Raw genomic sequence first — 21,686 nt, 5'->3', positions numbered from 1 at the left:
GATTAAAGCTAAATCTAATTAATTCAAAGTTGGCAAATGTCCCGTCAATCACATTCTTTAGTGCTTGTTTTAATTGTAACGGTTTTCTTTTTAAGTCAAAGTCTTTCAGTATATCAACAATTTCAATTTTATGGCTCCAAAGATGTACTAATGACCTCTGGCCTTGGCATTTACTTCTGTCCGGAGGACTCTCAATGCATTAGCTCTAAAACTGACTCAGTTCCCTGTGCATAAAGGGCATCACGTGATGATGTGTAAGAAGTGCAATATCCCAACTTTTCGTGAACCCATTGCTTTAATAAATTCCCTGAATAAAGTGTCAACTACTTAGTTTGATATTCAGGCTTGTTTTTCCTTCACAGGCTCATTTCCACTACATGTCCTTCTGCACCAGTCACAGTAGGCTTTTAATTCCTGAACATATCTTGCACTTCCTCACTTCAGAGCATTGCTGACATATTTCTGTCTACCTGGACTCCTTCATTCCACCACCATTTTACCTACTCATTCCTTAAGCCCCTGATCCAATGCCACCAGCTCTGTTTAGTCTTTTGGATCTTTCTCTTTTTTGCTTTCAGACGTTAACAATTTTTCTTTTTACCTCCTTTGGACTACCACAAAACTGCTTAGGTATCTATCATTACTCCAAATCCATTCTTCCTTTCATTACAGTTACGTATCTTGTGTGTCTGCCTCTCCTATTAAATTATGAATACTTGGAGGGCAGTTCTTGTCATAGACATTTCTGTCCTGATTTGCAAATTTCAGAGCAATTCAAAGGAAAAACAATGAAAACATATTTGATTTGTGAATAAGAAGTAACTGAAATTTCTGGTAATTTAAAGGCAAAAATGTATAATGCTCTTAAACTTTATATCTAGGTATCAAGCTAAATGGATGGAAAGAAAAATTGCACCTCCTTAAATGTCTGTTTTCTCTTGAGCCTAAAAATTCAAGAACGATGTGTTTGCAACTTGATCCTTAAAGTTTATCATACCTCAGTGTTTCAAAACCTTCCATCATTCAAACATATCTTGATACCATCTATCATTACTTATTAATAAGTTATTTGGATTAGGTTTTTTAACTCTAATTTTTTTAAAGTATGTCAATATGGAAAATGGGAAATGAGTATTACTTAGTGAACAAAGAATATACAACCATGATGAAAAATAGTATAATGGCAAATAATTATTAAAGAAAAAAGTAAAAACAAAATATAAAATACTCTGATAATAAATCTGATCAATCATATATAAAATATATTGATAATAAATCTATTAATGCAAAATGAAGACCTGGCAATAAATAACAAACGAAATGCAAGTTAAATATGAGTCAGTATTAAAAACATGTTCAGCTCATGGTTCCTTAATTTTAAAAAAGTGTTTTTAAATATAAATAAGATTGTTTGGATTTTTAAAAATTTTTGTGTTAAATAGCAGCACAAGGAACCCCAATTCCCATGGAGTTTGCCTTCGTAAAAGAGGCAACTTAAGGGCGCCTGGGTGGCTCAGTTGGTTAAGCGACTGCCTTTGGCTCAGGTCATGATCCTGGAGTCCCGGGATCGAGTCCCGCATCAGGATCCCTGCTCAGCAGGGAGTCTGCTTCTCCTTCTGACCCTCCCCGCTCTCATGCTCTCTCTCTATCTCATTCTCTCTCTCAAATAAATAAATAAAATCTTTAAAAAAAAATTAAAAAAAAAAAAGAGGCAATTTAATTGCCTTCTCTGATAAGGTTGGGTACTGATGGCTCATTTCCTTTTTTTTTTTAATTGACTGAAAGGGAACTTTTTATTACTTTTCTGTACAGAAAATTCAACAGCATCCACTCAGCCCAGTTTGGTGGGCAGTTCTTTAGCCTTTGTCTTTTCCAACTTGCCAATTCAAGCCACCGACTTTGGACCCAGGACGTTGCCTCTCCACTGATGGTGGATCTCATTATATCCGCCATTGTAATTGGTCCTGATACCTTCCACCAGCTTAGCCAGAGCTCCCCTGTCTTCCGAGTTAACCTGTGTGAAGGCAACAGTGGTGCAGGTCTTCCTGTAGACCAGACGCCCCAGCCTGGTCTTCCCCTTGATAATGCAATAGGCAGCCCCCATCTCATGACACAGGGCGGGCAGGAAGACAACCAGCTCAGTGGGATCCACGTCATGTGCAATCACTACCAGCTGCGTCTTCTTGTTTTCCACCAAGGTGGTGACAGTATTAACCCCAGCTCAAAAGACAGGCGGCTTCTTAGCCCAGGCCAACAATCTTGGCTTCTTCTCTTGCTCTGTCTCTGGGCTAGTTTAGGCATTTGAGTAGCTGTTTGGTGGTCCAAGTCCTAGGTGAACTGGTTAATCCCAGGAGGCACTTCTAGACGTTTATAGGGAATAACCCTTTGCTGCTGCAGCCAGATGTAGTGAGGCCATTTGTCAAAGCGGGTGAGGTCCCTTTTGGGCTGGATGTCCCGTCTGATGCCAAGATTCTTGGGCCTTTTCTCAGACCGGGGACTGACCATTTTCTTGGCCTCCTGCTTCTTTACAATAGCAGGGGCTGGGGCTGCCTTCTTCCCCTTAGCCTTCTTTCCTTTCAAGGTCTTGGATGGCTGGAAGAAAGAGCACTGATGACTCATGTCTAAACAAAATGTTATGTATGACTTTTGTTCCACAAACATTTGTTTCAGGAAATCTCATGTAACCCCCCTGAATCTTCTGTCATATTTTAGCTGATATTGGCGAAGTGATGAAAAATAAGTTCCTTATCTGACCATTTCATCTACTTTGGGGAAAAAAAAGCCCACGAATATCCTTAACTGAATCTTTTATCTCTCTCTCTCTTAATAATCAAAATATTTCACTAAATTCTTCTCATAAGTATATAATCTAATTAGTTGTTCAAATAAAAACAAACTTTCAAGATTGATTGTATTAAACAGATAAATGAAGGTAGAATATTTATTTCTGGAGTCATTAGTATACACAGTAATAGTACATAATTGCCACTGATTGAGCCATCATCCATGCCAGGCCCTATTCTAAGCATTTCATATACAGTATAGTCCCTCAAAAATTATAAAGTTGTTTTGATTTTTCACCTTTTACAGCAAAGGAAGAAAGTTATGGAGCCAAAAGGAAACCTAGATCTACCTCAGAGTCATACCCTTACCCACCTATGTCCATGATTGGGAAAACATAGAAATGGAAAGTTATTGGTTGTTCCAATCAGAGAAATCCCAATTTTAAGGTAAACTTACAACATTTTGGTTCAAATTTTCAAAAGCAATCCTCTTGATCACTTAGTCTGTATCTCAGTTACTGCTTCTAAATAACACTTCTATTTTGTCAATGAAGACATTGTCATTATATTATAATGTACAGATAACTCTAAGATTCATTTACATCTTAACTATTCTCATAATGAGTGACAGGAAAAGCACAGATAATTAGGGTCCATATGGTGACTCAAATACATTTGAATAATTACTTTCTGACTCTATTAAACAGTTGGGCTTTTTTTCCAGTGAGTAAAAAAAAATTCAACAGTTCATTTTGAACTGCCTCTGACCCCGTTATTTCTTGGTAGAATTCCTAACATACAGTTAAATGAGTGAAAAAAAACAGCAGAGAGAGGGAGAAGGCAAAAGTAGAGGCTCTGGCATTCTGATAAATGTGTCCATGGATTTTTTTTTTTCATTTAAAAGAGTTCAGAAAGCCCTAATTTGTCAAAATAAAATAGAAATAAAATAGAAATGTCTATTCAAATACCTTTACAACTTTTTAAATTGGGTTATTTGTCTTTTTATTATTAAGATGTGAGAGTTCCTTATATTCTGGATGCCAGTCCCTTATCCAATACATAATTTGCAAATATATTTGCACATTCTATGGATTGTCTTTTTACTTTCTTGATAATGTCCTTTGAAGTGCAGTTTTTATTTGGATAAACTCCAATTTGTTTATTTTGTGTGTGTGTGTGTGTATTTTTAGTATATCTAAAAACCATTGCCTAATCCAAAGTTGTGAAGACTCATGACTGCATTTTCTTTTAGAGTTTTATGCTTTTAGCTCTAAAATGTAGGACTTTGACCCATTTCGCACTAAATTTTGCATATGGTGTGCCATATGGGTCCTACTTTATTCCTTTACATGTGGATATCTAATTGTCCCAGCACCTTTTGTTGATATGTGGCTTTATTTCTGGACTCTCAATTCCTTTCCATTGATCAATTTGTCTATTCTTATGTCACTACCATACTACCTTTTTTTTAAGATTTTATTTATTCATTTGACAGAGACACAGCGAGAGAGGGAACACAAGCAGAGGGAGTGGGAGAGGGAGAAGCAGGCTTCCTGCCAAGCAGGGAGCCTGACGTGGGGCTCGATCCCAGGACCCTGGGATCATGACCTGAACCGAAGGCAGACGCTTAATGACTGAGCCACCCAGGCGCCCTATACTACCTTTTTTTTTTTTTTTTTTTAAGATTTTGTTTTTAAGTAATCTCTAAACCCAATTTGGGACTCAAACTTACAACCCTGAGATCAAAAGCTGTATGCTCTACCAACTGAGCCGGCTAGGTGCCCCTACCATATTATCTTGTGCTTTGTAGTAAGCTTTGAAAACAGGACATGTGAGACTTCCAACTTTGTCCTTTTTCTGGATCTCTTTCATTTTCATATAAATTTTAGAATTAGTTTGCCACTTTCTATAAAAATGGCAATTGGGATTTTGATAGGAATTACATTGAATTTGTAGATCGATTTGGGAAATATTACCATCTTAAAAATATTAACTCTTCCAATCCCTGAACATAGTCCTTCTAACTGTTTATGTCTTTAATTTCTTTCAAAGCTGTTTTGTAGTTTTCAGTGAACAAGTAATATCCCCACGGAATTTGTTTATTTTTTAGTATAGAAATAAAACACTGAAGTATTTTGTCACTTCTTTACTAAGAAGAACCATGAGATATAGAGACCTCTCTGGCAGAATCCAGGGCAGAGTAATAATCATAATAACATATACACCTAATATTGAACACCAGTAAGAATTAACATTCAGAAAGGGCTTTATACCAGTAGATGGGCAAGGCAACAGAAATTTCCAGACATAGACATATTGTAATGTGGGAGTTTAGTCTGTTTTCAAGTAGGACTTTTGATAATGGTTGAAAGCATAAAAGGTGTCTGAGTAGAAGTGAATAGAGACTTTGATTCTGGTCAGACTGGAGGCTTAAAATCAAGGTTCAGATATAAGTTTCTTCCCTTATAGCACATGATGCAAAATAAAACATCTTTAAAAAATGTAACTGAGGGGCGCCTGGGTGGCTCAGTCATTAAGCGTCTGCCTTCAGCTCAGGTCATGGTCCCAGGGTCCTGGGATCGAGCCCTGCATCGGGCTCCCCGCTCAGCGGGAAGCCTGCTTCTCCCTCTCCCACTCCCCTTGCTTGTGTTCCCTCTCTCGCTGTGTCTCTCTCTGTCAAATAAATAAATAAAATCTTTAAAAATAAAATAAATAAATAAATAAATAAATAAATAAATAATAAATAAAAAATGTAACTGAGGTGAAACCACAGTCTATGGGAACAGATAGAGAGGAAAAACTGGGTTAAAAATCCAGGATCTATTAGCATTGTCTAAGTCTACAGATGTTAAGCAGCAGGAAACCAGACTCTTAGAATAGCAATCAGAGGAAGAAACCATCAAGAAAAAGGTTTAGGCCTCAGTTTAAAAGATAGACACCCTGGCCATCAGCAAATGCCTCTAAACTCACCCTCTTCCTTCAGCTACCATGGTGATAGTAGCCATAAAGATGATCTATCCTCACATCAGGAATTAGAATCTCCGTTTGCCACTATCATTTAAACAAAACTATCTCTCTCTCATCTTAAACAACAATAAACTTTACTAGACTACTCACAGTGTCTTCTAATTACTGTCCCTACTTTCTCTCTCCATCAAGGCTGAACTCCCAGAAATAATTTCCTTCCTCTGGTTCTTTCCCACATATTTACTTCAGCCCACTTCAATTTTGCTTTTACCATTCTGTTTCCAGCTCTACAAAACAGCTGTCTCCAAGAAGCTCATTACTGCCAAACTCAATGAACCCTTTCTGATTCTCCTCTCCCTGGGTATCTTTTTCAGAATCTTCTTCATTGACCATAGCCTTCTCATTGAAAAACTCCTTGGTTTCCTCCTACTTTTCTAGCCATTCCTTTTCAGTTTCTTTTAACATTTCCTCCTCCTCTGACCTTTGAAAGATGAACTTTGTCAGAGTTTTGTTCTAGATTCTCTTTTCTTATCATGCTTCAATCTCTTCCAGGAAATGCATAACTTTAATTGCTACCTACATGCCAGTTACTCCAAAATGTCTGCCTCTCCTCACCTTTTTTTGAGTACCATACCTGGATTTTTTTACAAGGTTCTCAACCACATCCAAAAGTGAACCCTTCATTTTTCACTCTAATGTTTCACTTCTCTTCCAAAGTTTACTACCTGAGTGAGCAGCATGGTCATTTACCCAGTCATTTATTCAAGAACTCTCTTCCTCTCCCTTATTCCCCAACTTTTCTACCCAATTGTCAAGTTCTGTCATTATACCTCTTAAGTATTTTTCAAATCTTTCCACATCTATCTTTTTGGCACCTTCCTAGACTAGAAAGCCAACATCTCACATCTATCCTACTGACATGCCATTATTACCAAGTGTCCTTATACCCACCATCACTCCTCTTTAATCCATTCCCCCACAAAGCTTTTAGAGTACTCTTCTGGAAATGCAAATACCAGTCTGTAATATTCCTACTTAAAACTCTTCAACCCTTCTTTGTTACACTTAAGATAAAGATTGAAAGTCATAACACGGTCCATAAAGTCCTGCATTATCTGCCTCTACCTACATCTTAAATTTGTCCAGACCCATCTTTCCCTTACCACAGTTCAGCCACAATGATCTTTAATTCTTCAAAAATGTCAAGCTACTTTCTCCCACAAGGACTTTGTGTCTGCAGGGAGGCACACTCCCTCTCCCTACTTAGACACACACACACACACACACACACGTATTCCATTTTAAGCTTCAGTTAAAATTCCTCAGCAAAATCTCTCTGATTTTTCCAGTCTACGTGAGTCTGCCTGTCATAGCTCTCACTGCACTGTACATTTCCTGATTAGCTAGTGTCTCAACTCTGAAAAGTTACTATGTATGTTTTTCTGCATTATCTGTCTTTATTGCACTATCAGATTCAATGTCATGGTTTCTGTTTGCTATGTTTATAACCATATTGTCAGCAACCACAAGAGGACCTGGTACATAATAATCCCTAGCAAAATATCTAATGATTAAACAAATGAATAAATAAGTAGAGTAAGAGTCCATTTGTAGTGTTGTTTTGCTTGGGTACCTCCCATTAGTTTGACTATTTCAAATCCACCTACTAAAGGGAAGAAGGCTACTGACTCTTCTAGATGCAGAATAAGGCTATTTCAAGGAAGATGAAAAGACAAATGTTTCCAAAATAGGCAGGGCCGAGATTTACAAATTCAGAGTCTCAGTGCTCAGAGGAAAAGAGGACAAGAGAAGGCAAAGCTTGGCATATTTCTGTTGTTGTTTTTCTCCTAAATAGAGGAAATAGGTGGCATTGAGCAAGTGAGGTGAAGGGGGACCAAACATGACTTTCATGTAATAGGCAAATTAACTAATATGTGAACATCTGTATAGGCCATGCAATACACTGTAATGAAGCTCACTCTGCTTGAGAGAGAATGTCATTATCTGTGAGGAAGAACAGTGTTGAAGCCAAGAGATGTCAGAAAAGGAAAGTGACAGGCATCCTGCAGATTCACTGGAGGTCTGAATCAAGCCTTCTTCCAGAGGAGCAAAGAGCATTTTTTTTTAATGAGAATCTCTTCAAATGAAGATCTTCCCTGTAACTTCTGTGCCTTTTCTCCTTGTGCGTGACTCTTGGTCTTGAACTGCAGATTAAAGGGTTTGTCCCTTAGAAGTGTCTAACTCATAGAAGAATATATCTGTGTTTGACCACTTTCCTGACTTGACGCTTATTAGGAACTAATCTCGGGAGTCCTGTTAGCTCTTCTCTGACCCTGATTTCAGCTTTCTCCTTTCTCTTACTCTGAGAGCTGATTTAGAACTTGCCTCACTGTGCAGTGGAGATAGGAGAATATTTTCTTTTTTTTTTTTTAAGATTTTATTTATTTATTTGAGAGAGAGAATGAGAGAGAGCATGAGAGGGAAGAGGGTCAGAGGGAGAAGCAGACTCCCCGCTGAGCAGGGAGCCCGATGCGGGACTCGATCCCGGGACTCCAGGATCATGACCTGAGCCGAAGGCAGTTGCTTAACCAACTGAGCCACCCAGGTGCCCCAGGAGAATATTTTCAAGAGACCATTCTTTTGTCCACACAGTTCCCATCGCCTAAAAGATCCTCATCTTTCATTATTCTACATGGGAAACTCACTAAAAAAGGAACAGTCAGAGATCCAAGATTATATTTTCCAATTAAGAATTCCTCAATCTTCTTTGGGCAGAATTAATTGCTTCTTCTTCCATATACTTAAAGGCATCATATAACTTGTGTTATTGAACTTGTTGCATTATGTTTGTTACTAATTAGGTCTGTGTGTGGGTCTCTCTCTAAATCTGAATTGCTTAAGCATAAGGATAATAATTCCTTATTGTTCATGGTAACATATACCATCCAGCCTGTGGTAGGAATTAAATGAAAAAATAGATGTAAAATATTTAGCATGACTCCTGGCACATAGTTTGAGATTGCAAATGCTAAAGTGAATAGTAATTCCACCATTGATTATCCTCATTTAAATAATCTCTATTTACTAAAAAAAATTAATTTTAAGAAAACATTATTCATCATAGTAACGCACTTAAAGATATATTTACATTGTCATCCAGCCAGGTTAAATGTTCTTTGGTCACCTAGTTGAGAAAAAAAGTTAATACCTTCTGCCTCTGCCACATAACATTGGTACTTCCAAGCTCTGGGGCTTCAATCTCTCACATAAAATGGTGAGGTTAATTATATCCGACATCTCTTCCCCTTGAACATTCCATGGCAATATTCTGCTGAACACTTTCTTAAAACCTATTGTTCTCTATTTGTAGTATGTATAATCATCTTGATTAAAAAAAGAAAAAAGATAATTCAAGATTATTTTTGTACATTAACACATCCAACATAATATCTAGCACAGTAATAGAACTTACAAAAAATTCATTGATGAATAATGAAAAAGTCACTGCTTCGTTTAACTCTGAATGGTTACTCTTTGCCCTCATAAATCTTGTTGTATGCATTCGAGTTTATCACTTCTTTTCCTTTCATTTATAGGAGTGACTTCTTCCTTACCCATAATATGTCACCTTCCTCTCCTTGACTGAGCCATCTCCTCTTTTTTAGGTGAATTGCATCAAGTCATTTTGGGTGACCAAACATATATATGAATTTACAGAAGACTTAGTCAAACCAGCAGGAGAACTTGTCCCATTCTAGCTGATGGCCTGAAGATTTGAATGAAAAACAATAAATTCAAACATCCTTGGCTTTGCATAATCCACTTTGCTCAGTCCTATATGATTCACAATGCTACCTCACTCTCCACAAATTTCCTTTCATTTCTCACCATAATATTTTTTCAAGATTTCACTCTCAGAAACCTTCTATGTTATCAATACAATAAATAATGAATAAAGATAGATATTGAACAATTCAGTTTTATTAACTAAATTCTTGGTGATATCGATACATTTATAGAACTTCAGTCCAAAGAGCAGTGCTTTAGGGAGAAGATGCCATTATTGTAATGAGATTTCTTCTCTTGACACAAACTGTTAGGTGGAGTCAATATTTATGAAGCTTTTATCCTGACTTGTGTAATTTGTAACTCCTGCCTGGGTATGACTTTTCATCTCAGTTGTTCTTAAGTCCATTAACTACTATAACAGGATGAACTCAGATTTATTGCCGCTACCTGGAGCTTTGCAAAGAGGTGTGAGTTGAAAGCAAGAGAGTCCTTGGAAATTGGAGGACAGAGAAACAATCAATTTTGTTGGCTGTTGAGATTCAGCTCCATAGATAGTTTTGGTATAAGACACCCCCATCAGGTGCAACTTACATCCCTTGAACAGATATTCATTCCCTCTAAGAGGGAAGAATTTAAGACAAGATTTGGACAGTAGTATCTAAGAATACATTCCCTTTCAAAAAACAAAAACCTCATAGTTGATTCACAAGTGTCTATTTATCCCCAACATTATGACCATCAGTGAGGTAAGTGATACGAGGAATACAAGCACTCAAGAAGCTGCGTTCCATAAGGGAAAAGACCCATCAATAAGATTCATAAGGTCTAAATTCAATCTCTGATACACTACCCATGAATTTCATGACAATTGGTGAGTCCTGATTTCTTTTTCTTCTTCCACATGCAGTGTTCTTCCTAATATTTCAAGCTGATGGTACAGTGAGCAGTTGTCTATGGAGTATTATGTGCATGACCCTGACCCACATCCAACCTATTTGTAGTTACAGTTTTCACTCTAGCAAGACATAGACTAGGGTGAGCACACTTCTTTAGATGCAAGTTGGTACCAGATCCTTCACTGGAAAATTGCAGAAGAGAGCTATGGCTGATGACTTTAAAAGGAAATCTAGTAGAGCTCCCTGAAACAGACTTCATCCAGTGAAAGACAGGGGTGTGGAAAATAAATATGCTGACTTTCTTGACCTTGACTGGGACAACTGTGACGTATGTACTTCACTGTCACCCCAAGTTCCCTAGTGGATTATGCTCCATTTGCCCACAGTGCTAACTTGCTTGATAACATACTGTTTGGGCTTGCTTTCTTTCCCAGGCTCACTTCTCCTCTCCCCATCAGATTTCTTCTGATATTTCCTCCCAAATAATTTACTTTCATTTGAATCCCTGTCTCAAGGTATACTTCTGCAGAAATCAAATCAAGAAACCACTAACACAATGTGAATATAATATTCACATTTCATTTTAACCTCGATAAGGAAACTCACCAAATATATTTATATCATTTATCTTTTCCCTCATTACCCCATAAGATAAAGAAAGACTACATTGCTTTAAAACATAAGGAGTTATGTTAAAGTCAGTTAACTTCAGAGATAAAATCAACCTGCTCACTGATTTCACTGTCTATAAATTAGACATAATGATGATTGAACTCTAGCACATTTTATAATTAGCAAACACAGTCTTTTTGTCATGTATTTTGTTAGTTTATAGCTATTCTTGTTTTACCCCAAAAAACGTACATCAGAAACATAAGTACAACCAGTTTCCACATTAGCTTCAAAAATTGCCCAAAGTATCATAGAGATATTGATAATAATCCAGAAGACGTGCTTGGCGGTTCTTAAGCTGCTTGAGCACTAAAAAGTCTCTTCTGGTATGGAGGAGAAATTTTCATGCTTAAGGTTGCTGCAGATTTCCTATTAACTAATTCCCTGAAGAAGCTCTAGTTCACCTCTGGCAGACCGTTCCTCCTCAGCACATGAGGGATGGGCTGCTGACGGGAAGCAGAGTGCACCGCACATAATTAAACGAAAGAGAGATTCCTAGTAATTACGTGACAAGAAAGAATCAGCAATCTCTGCTCCCCAGTTTCATTAGCTAATGAATGCCTGGACAGGCACTAAGTCATTTTATTGATGCAGAATTCTGTTCCTACCACTCTGTGTGAATATAGAATCATAGATTCTTGAAACCTGAGCTTCCTTTGAATCCTTAGCTTGACTTTGAATGTACTCCATGGACTGGCCTCAACCTGCCTCTACCGTCTCCTTGCTGACCATGGCTCCATATGCCCTCCATATTTCTAATGCACTGTGTTTTAGCCCAAATTTTTCCAAAAAGAAATCCTGAGACAAAATTACGTCTGATGTTTTACTGGAGGGTATTAAAGGCTGGCAGAATATACCACCTCAAAATACGCCACTTTGACATAAGGATTATTTAGAGTTAAAGACACTTGAAAATCAGCAGGTGCAAGAGGGGAGCTGTGACTCCTCTTTTTCTACCTGAAAGCAGGAGATTAAACCCCAGATAGGAAATATCCCTCCGATATCAGGAGGGATAAGAGACTTTTTGTGCCCTTGCCTGCTAATTCCAACATCTGGGTCATCTTGGTGTCTGTGACCTCTGATGCCTTTTTTTCTTAATTATTCATCACATTTTCCTACTCCTTTACAAGTTTTTGGTAGATGATTTCTTTTTTCTGAACATTTTGAAATACACATTTTTAATCTAATTTGGATTAGATTTTTTTTTTAAATCAATTGTTGACTTTTGTCCTGGCAGATAGTTATTTATTAGAAGCTCTCTTTCCTTCTGTCAAGGTTTGATTTTAGACTTTGTTAGATTACCTAAAGAGTAGCCTTTGCAAGTAAGCTATCCATATAACTTATGGCCTCTTTGGTAACTTATCTGAATGCCAAGTATATTAATGAGTTCTCTCCATTCTGAATGGGTCTTTAATCTGACATTTCTATCATCTAGTGACCTCTTGAATTACCATTCCATCCTCTGTTCTAGGGATACTGCTCTCTGTTAGGCCTCGCAGAGTTTCATTTTGCATATGTTCAGGCTTCGTCCAAGCACTTGGGAAATCCTATGTACAGTAACCTCTTCAGTACCCTACCCCACACGTTCCAATCATGTCAGCAGCCCTGCACTCAATTCTGTGCCTCCCCAGAGAGACTCTGCTTGGATTACACCCCTTTTATTTATTTATTTATTTTATTTTTTTATAGTGAGAGAGAGTGCACATGCATGGGGGGTGGGAGGGGACAGAGGGAGAGGGAGAGAGATTCTCAAGCAGGCTCCATGCCCAGCATGGAGCCCAATGTGTGGCTCTATCTCACAACCCTGAGATCATGACCTGAGCCAAAATCCAGCATTGGACGCTTAACTAACTGAGCCACTCAGGAGCCTACACCCTTTTTATAAACATTAGAAAATTGTACCAAGCTATAGAGTTGGCAAGAGACTGGGAGGCTCACTTCATGTGTCTATCTTTCCACAGGGATCATACTACCTATTGCCTAGGACTTGAAAACAGTTGCCACATATGTTTTCTCTAGCTGTATAGTTGCTTATGCAGGGAGGATGTGTTTTGAACTATTTACTCTATCCTAACCAGAAATGCAAGCCTAAATAGGTTTTTAAATTTTGAGTTATGAAATACATAATATTTCCTATGTAAAGGAAAAAATCGAAAATAATACAGTCACCACAGTACCACAACTAGATTCAAGGTCAACATTTTTCCATATTTGTCTCAGATATGTGGCCCTTTCTCAAAGAATTGAATCTTCACAGATACAGTTGAAGTATACTCTTTTGGTTATCTATGGATAATCTATATTATTAATGATCTAGATAATCTATATATCTATAATATACCACTTTACAGCTTATTAGCTTTAAACAATAACTTTCATTTATTTGTTTAATATTCTACAAACTGGGCAAGATCAGTGAGGACATGGTCCCACATGGCTTTACCTAGAATGTCTCAGGTGGGTTTTGAAGAAAATGCTTGGCAATTATCTTGGTGTTAGCTGTCAGTTGGAAGCTCCACTAGAGATGTTGGCTGGGCATCTTTATTCCCTTTCACCTAGCCTCTCTATATAACTAGTTGAGCTTCTCACAATATAGAGATTAGGACAGTCAGATTTCTTTTTTTTTTTTTTTAAGATTTAATTTATTTTTTTGACAGAGACATAGAGAGAGGGAACACAAGCAGGGGGAGTGGGAGAGGGAGAAGCAGGCTTTCCACTGAGCGGGGAGCCCGATGCGGGGCTCGATCCCAGGACCCTGGGATCATGACCTGAGCCGAAGGCAGACGCTTAACAACTGAGCCACCCAGGCGCCCCAGGACAGTCAGATTTCTTACAAGTCCACTGACTTCTTTCTAAAAGTAGAAGTTGCCTAGTCTTCTTAGTGCCAGAACTTACAAGTCTCAGAATGTCACTTCTGTTGCATTTTATTGATCAATGTCATCAAGGTCCAGCCCAGATTGAATAGGAGGAGAATTAGACTCCACACTTTGATAGTGGCTACAATGTCATTTTGCAGGATGGCATATGTGATAGGAAATGATGCTGTGGTCACTCTTACAGATACAACCTTTGGCACATATTCCTCACATCCCCTACTTCTTTCCCTCAGAGGTGGTCACTGTAATTGATATGTATCCTTCTTATTCATATTTTTATACTGTTAGCATAGCTCTTTCTAGCACTGAATCCCTTTTATACATCAAGCATTTTCCACATAGAGCTCTCTTTCTCAAATAAATAAAATCTTTTCTTAAAAACTTACTTTTTAAAAGATTTGTTTGATCAACATAGTCATTATCTGCTTTAATAATTCTTTACCAAATACTTTATCCAACAATTTTATTCAACACATATTTTATGAGCAGATACTGTGTGCCGACACTATTCTGAGGATATAGTAGTGAATCATATAGACAAAGTTCCACTCCTCTTGGTAGACTGGATGGACACAATAAACAAACATTTAAACATATAATATCTGCAGAGATAACTGATTTGGAGAGAAAAAAAGAAGCATGAGCAAGATATGGAATGACAGAGATTAAGTTACTATTTTAGATAAAGTCAGGGAGGGCTATCTGAGAAAATGGCATTTGAGCAGATACCTGAATAAAATGGAGAAGCACATCCTGCAGTTATTGGCAAGGGGTGGGGCAAGGATAGGGGGCTTTCCAGGAAGAGGGACTAGTTAAGTGAAAAGGCCCTTGGGAGAAAATGAAATAAGAAAAAAACGAAAGACAAAACAAGAAAAACTTTTCAAGAAGGAAGGTAGGATCATATCTCTTAAATAGTAACAATAAGTTAATTAGAGAAGGGCTGAAAACTGAGCTTGGGATTTGACATCATGAAGGTCATTTTTTATGCAATAAAAAAAATTTTTTTGGAGTGGTGGGCCTAAAAAGTATGACTGGAATGGGTTCAAGAAAGGATGGGGAAGTAGCAAGAGGAGATCATTGGAATAGATGAGTGTTTCAAGGAGGCTCGCTATAAACAGGTGCAGAAAAACGTAGTAATAGATGAAGGGGAATTTTAGGTCAAAGGAAGTTTTTGTTAAGGTGCAGGGATAACAGTACACTTGAATGTTGTTGTAAAGTATTTACCAGGGAGGAAAAATGATTACTGTTGGAGAGTAATATCCTTGAAAAAGTGAGAGGATGGGATGTAATCGAGACTGATATTCAGCAGATGTGAATAACTACAGACATAATGATGGCCAAAATACTAATGCTTTCAGGCTGGTTTATAATTTAATGCTGTCTTGAGCCCCCTGACTGCCCCCACCCCCACCTGGACCACATCTCCTTTTCCTTGGGACTCCCTGGGTCTTCTCATCATCCAGAAACCAAAGGGTAACAGCTGGAACAGGGGGAGGATCCAAAACCAGCTCTGTTGCCATGTTTGTACTTCCACCATTCTGGTTATTAAGTGTTTTGAATATCACCCAAGGATCCAGTGCACAGTGGAGGTGTTAGTCTTATAGAGGAGAAATAGACAGGTGGATTGATAGATTTGGAAAGGGTGAGGTTGAAAGTCCTCTTTTCAATGCTTTTATTTTCTTAGTAGTCTAAGAAACTAAGAGTAAAGAGGGGCAAGGGATCGTATAGGTAGGAGAGAAGAAGATGTGCAATTAATGTCTAATGGCATAAGAAGAAATAAATTGGTGTGGGCAATATGCAGAATTTATAGTCAATTAGCCATGGTTGGGATATTGCCATGCAAGTAGGAAAGAGGAAGACAGAGGTAAGGGAAGTGAGAGTATCTTGTAGGGTGTGATTATAAAAATAGGTCATAGACTAGTTAAAACAGAAGTAGGAGTATAGGGGCAAGTGAGAATCAGTACCATGGTGGTAGGCAAAGAGATGATAGGTTCTGCTGCTGTTGAAGAATTGTTGGAGTTGGGGTATTAGTAGGAGTGAGTTGGGGAGATAGAAATGGTAAGTGGAGAATGGCTGTTCAAGATTGATGAAGGAGCACAGTTTTTAGTAATGCCAAATTCTAGTGAATGACCCTCAGAGTTTTGGGCTAAGATGGGGTGGGGTAAAAAAATCACTGGGCATAAGGAGGTTAAGAAAAGAGAGATCAGGTTGGGAGAAGGACTGTCTACGTAGACACTGAAATCACCAAGTTACATGATGATGGACACAATGAGAAAGAAGCTATCATCTTGAAGGAACAAGAAGTTACCCAAGGGTATGTAAATAACTGCCATAGGAGATGTAGGGAGTCTGAGGGTATGAACTTCAAAGATGCTAGACATATTTAAGAATGGGGTGCCAGGCACTGTTCTAGGTATTAGGGATAGTAGTGAATAAAACAGATGAAAAATCCCTGCCCTCATGGAGTTCACCGTCTTGTACCACTTGGCTGTCTCTTGAGTGTTCTGGTTTTCCTACTTGACTTCTTATGGCCAAACTCTCCCCATTCCAATCCACGTGTTTTGTTATTCCCACATTTCCCCTCTTCACGTAGAAAATGTATCATATAATTCTCCTTTACAATAATCTACTCAATTAGTGGTTTGATATTATCTTATAAAAAAACTCTTATTTCTCCCTGTGGCATTTGAGTTGCAATTTAGCTCTGAATTTCTTGTTTGAGATCTGCTTAAAATTAGGGATTTGTACCTCCTCTGGGAAGCCTATCTTTTGATTCTTTTTACTGCAAAATTGAGTGCTCGCTTTGGCAGCACATATACTAAAATTGGAACGATACTGCAAAATTGACATTTCAGGACATTAAAATACATAAACTAGTTATAGGAATTCACTATGCATTCATTTCCTTTTAAATCATCAAAAGACATTTAGTCATTTCAGTCTTGTGCTGGAAAGTGCTGATCCTGTAACCCCGAGCTCTAACTGCTCAGGTCAGGGTTAGATACAGAGTAAGGGTGGAGGTGGAGAAGGATAGCCTGACTTTTGCGGGGATTTCCAGGTCATCTGGTCCAGCAACAGAAAGGGGCTTCTGGTCACTTTTCATTACTTTTTCTGTTGAAGGCGGCTAATTCCCTAAATAATAGACATGACTTTGTATATATTTATTTGTTTTTTCTCTAGGGCAGAAATGTGGATGTTTTTAAGGAAAACAAAGCAGTGACCCTTTGGCATATCTTATTTACCATATCAGTCAGAGTCTAGGCAGAAAACATAAGCCACACTCAAAATGGTTTAATTGAAAAGAATATAATGAAGGACTATTACAGAGGTGTGGGTGTGGTTCAAGGAACTAGCAATGGTGGTAAGCCTTTACAACCCTAGGCCTGAAGGGGCACTGGAAGAAAATGGTATTATTAGAGACCCATGAGAGCTGTAGCCATGGAAAAGAAGCTTCGGGACAGGCATTATAATCAGAAGGCCAGGGTATGGCCAAAACTTTGGCCTAGTTCGAGGGGGAGAAGAGTGTAATTCATAGGCTGGTATTTCTCTCCTGCCTTCTTTTGATCTTCTGACAGTGCTTCCCATTGGTCTAACTCAACAGGAAGCACAAGGCAAGGAGGTCCTGGTGATATATTCATAAATGTCAGCTCCCAGGGCAGAGTATGGCAGAGAAGCGGAGACAATGGATTTGGAGAGGGAAACCAAAAATATCTATTACAAATATTCTCTACAACCATAAAGTAAAAAAAAAAAAAAAAAAGTCAGTAGAAGGCAAGGAACTTAAAAATCACCATACAACTACCTTTCTAATATTATCACCTTCCTATTCAAACATTTAACTTACTGAGTGTTCTTTCTGCTTAATACTGGTCAGCAAACTTTTTCTGAAAAGGGTCCAATAGTAAATATTTTAGATTTTGAAACCTAAGAGGCCAAATTGAAAATATTACATTGTATTGACATAATCACTTAAAATGTAATCCTTTTAGCATATAAAATGCAGTCATTAAAATCCAGTGGGCTTGGGGCTCCTGGGTGGCTCAGTCAGTTGAGTGGTAGGACTCTTGATTTTGGTTCAGATCATGATATCAGGGTGGAGGGATCCAGCCCCACTTCAGGATCCACTCTGGAAGCCTGCTTGAGATTCTCTCTCCCTCTCCCTCTGCCATTCCCCACCCTTCTATTCTCCCTCTCTAAAAAACAAAACAAAAAAACCCAATGGGCTAGATTTGGCCTGTGAGCCATAGTTGATCACGCTCTGGCCTAGAAAGTCCTAGAAAGTCTTCTCCTAAATTTTTGTTAGACTACATCTGCCTATTTTTTAAATAGCCAGTCCAAATAAAACCTCCTCCATGTGGCCTGCCAGACTGAGACTCTTTGAGTTATGAATGAAAGAAAATCAATTTTTACAAGCTTAAGAGAGTAAAATTACTAGCTTAAATTTGAGAGGATGTTGGAGGTAGATCCCGGAATCCAGGAGCTGCAGGCATCCCAGCTATTCCAGGCATTGTAGTATCAGAACATGCCCTCTTTATCGCTCTTTTCTTATCTTTGCTCTTTCTGCAGTTTGGTTTCATTGTTACTAGTGAGGGCAAAGCTTCCCCATAGAAAACAGAAAGTACTTGTCCCTCTTTAGGCAATAATCCCAGGGAAGTATTCTGCTCGACCTGTCTTGGTCACACACCCATCCTTCGATGAACATGTGTGGGTGGTGGTGGGGGTGGTGGTGGTGGTAGGGAGGTTCTATGATTGCACAAGCTTGGGAGAAGAGCCCACTGCTGAGGACGGAGTCCCAAAGGGAGGGAGAATTCTATTGCCAGAAGATGCAGACAGGATGTCTATTTTTGGGAGATGAAAATGTCACAATTATATAGTCCAATATGTGACATGCCATAAGAGAGACCATGTCTGAAATGTCTGAAATACGTTTTATCACCCCCAGTACCTAACATCACATTTGGTAAACAGTCATGCGTTTTTGATGAATGAATGACTCAGTTCCCCCAGCTGGTTGTGAACGCTCTCTTCTCTGAACTGGCCCAGATATCAGCTGTTGTCTAGTTCTACTGTAGGTTGTCTTAGAGGTTTTCCTGTCCATATGTTATCCTTTCCCTAATCCCGGGAGGCAAAGAATGCCTGAGACAGAGCCAGGCAACAGGAAATCTCAGCCCCGGAACCAGAGCACAGAATGCTGTAGACGCCGGTGACAATACCGACTATGTTCTGGGTAACCCAGGTGGCCCTTTTGTTGAGGCCTTCAGGACACAAAGGCCCCACCGACAGACGCGACCCTCGGAGGATAGGGAGGCCCAGGGGCGGGGGCACAGCGGGAGCCCCAGCCTCGGGGGCGTCGCACCGCACAAAGGAGACAGCAGGGAGGCGGCCGCGGGCGCCGATCTTCACTCACCAGCCACTCGCAGTTGCGGTTACAGACCTGCAGCTTCCCTCCCCCTCCCCACCCAGGCCCGCCCGCCTGCCTTTCTGTCTCCTCTCTCCCTCCGTACTGGACGGCCCGGGTCCATTTCCGGGCTCCGGATATTTGGTATCAATCGGGGCTGGGGGCGCGGGAGCAGGTGGCTGCGGTGGGGTAGCTGGGCCGCCAGCCTGGGGCGCCGGGACGGGTCTCCCGCCGCCTTTGTCGCCAGCCCTTCCGCGGCGGCCGCTCCTCCCCCAGGTCGGCGCGCACTGCCGGCCGGACTTCGCGCCGCGTCGGGCGCTGCTGCTGCGCGCGGGGCCGCGCTCGGGGCCGGCGGCGGCGGGGAAGCGGGCGGCGAGAGGCGGCCGGGACCCCGGCCCAACATGGCTGAAGTCACCATCGACCAGTCCAAGCTGCCCGGAGTCAAGGAAGGTAGGGGCCGGGGCGCGAGGCGCGCGGGGCCCCTCCCCTCTCCCAGCCTAGCTCTCTCCGGGCGGGGAAGTCGTCTTTTTGGACCCCGAGGCCCTAGCGCGGGCCCCTCTGGTGCCCTGGCGCCCTAGTCGGGGACAGAATTGACTTGAGGCTTTACTGTGGTACCTTGGGCGAGTCATTACGTTCTGAGCCCAGTTTCTCGTCTGCGAGGAAATGGGGGGAGAGAGGATAGCACCGCCCTCAGCAAGTGGTTGTGCAAATGTTCTAGCGAAGAGCAAAGCGTTGGTGAACGCTCAAGAGCTGGGTAAATCTGACTTATTTGTGTCCTTAAAAATCAAGGCCCAGCCTAGCTGGCTTGAAGGCTAGGAAGTGGGGAGGGGTTGACATTCAGTTCCTTGTGGAGCCTTTGTTTTGAAACTTGACTCTTTCCCTCCTTCTCGCCACTTTTCCTAGCCCAGCGTCTGGCTGGCTGACTTTCCACCTCCCTCAAGGTTTAAAAGTTTAGTCTTGGCACAGCGCAGCGTGGGCAGGCTGATGGGAAGCTGCTATAAGCATTTTCTTAGGAAAAGCAAGGGGTAAGGGGGAACAGAGGACTGACTGGTGACCTTGATTTTTTTAAAGGCTCTTTATACTGATGTCCTGGGAAATTATGGTTGATCAGTACTGGTCTGGTTTAGCTACTGGCACTTAGCCTTTTGACTTCCCTCCCCTGCTCTTGGTTGACTCCTCCAAGATCTAGCATTTTTTTTTTGTTGTTGAAATTGTGGGTGCTGGATCACCTTAACCTTTAGTTATCTTTGGCTCTTCTTTGGCCCCCGGAAGTGTGGAAATCCCAGAGTGCTATCCAGGCTTGCAGAGGTTGTCTTTGTTGTGAATGTCATTTGTTTCAGTTGAACAATGTGGCCTGGGGTGTCTTGGGAATGTGGAATTGAAAATAATAATTTTTGCTTTCTTGGAACTGCATGTTTCATTGACAACTTGATTTGACTCTGATGGTCTTGTGGGTGTTCAGGCCGACCCCAAAATACCAAGTAAGCTTGACTGCTTTCTTTCCCAGAGTTCGAAACACTGGGAGATAGAGTAACTGGTTTTATGTAGAATTTTTAATGGGGCCAGGCTTGTCCTATTGTTCCTGAAGGGTATTAGAGCTTAGGCCTGAGATCTTTCAACCTTTCAGTTTCTAGCAAGGCTTTGGTGAAGATTCAGGTATTCACATTCAAATGTAGTTTTCACAGCACTGTCAAGTCTGGTGCCTGAGTGAGAGGAAAGGCAGATCTACACTTTGAAAGTCCTAGTCTGGGGCGCCTGGGTAGCTCAGTCGTGTACCGTCTGCCTTTGGCTCAGTCATGATCCCAGGGTCCTGAGATTGAGCCCCACTTCGGGCTCCCTGTTTGGCGGGAAGCCTGCTTCTCCCTCTCCCACTCCCCCTGCTTGTGTTCCTTCTCTCGCTGTCTCTCTCTCTCTGTCAAATAAATAAAAATCTTTAAAAAAAAAAAAAAAGTCCTAGTTTCTGAGATTGTCTGGTTGTACTTAGCCTTTTGGGTAGGAGTTTTATGGACAGATGTCTGTATGTTGGACGTCCCTAAAGAAAAAGTGACCCTGTATAGTGTGTCGTGCTTCCTTGGGGGTGGGTGATGAGTAGAGTGAACACTGGAGTTCAAACACAACCTTAACAGGTAAAGTATTAATCCTGTGGTGCTGTGATTTTACCCAGCCCCTTGTACCTGTCGCTGACCTGGAACAAACTTGAAACTCACTTTCTGTATATGCATTTATATGACTCTTAGGTCTTCTGGTTTCTAACCAAGACATGAATGATGAATGATTTCATTCTCAAGGGGTTCAAAAAAACACT

At 40.2% G+C, this 21,686-nt stretch overlaps 1 protein-coding gene and 1 pseudogene across 2 annotated transcripts in view; one reads left to right on the top strand and one right to left on the bottom strand.

The window, feature by feature from the left end:
• Window positions 1-1,831: 1,831 nt before the first annotated feature.
• On the bottom strand, window positions 1,832-19,784 carry LOC110582623 (annotated as a pseudogene).
• The window catches only part of CCDC50 (coiled-coil domain containing 50), a 69,844-nt gene continuing 67,643 nt past the window's right edge, over window positions 19,486-21,686 (top strand). For both annotated transcript variants that reach the window (XM_021692331.1, XM_021692330.1), the window contains exon 1: window positions 19,486-19,831. In XM_021692331.1, the coding sequence (XP_021548006.1) occupies window positions 19,783-19,831 (49 nt within the window). In that variant the 5' untranslated portion in view covers window positions 19,486-19,782. The remainder of the gene's footprint in view (window positions 19,832-21,686) is intronic.

The sequence above is a fragment of the Neomonachus schauinslandi genome, chromosome 1, assembly GCF_002201575.2.
Source record: "Neomonachus schauinslandi chromosome 1, ASM220157v2, whole genome shotgun sequence".
Lineage (NCBI taxonomy): Eukaryota > Metazoa > Chordata > Mammalia > Carnivora > Phocidae > Neomonachus > Neomonachus schauinslandi.
Note: the sequence above shows the minus strand (reverse complement) of the source record. Positions and strands in the feature narration are given on the sequence as shown.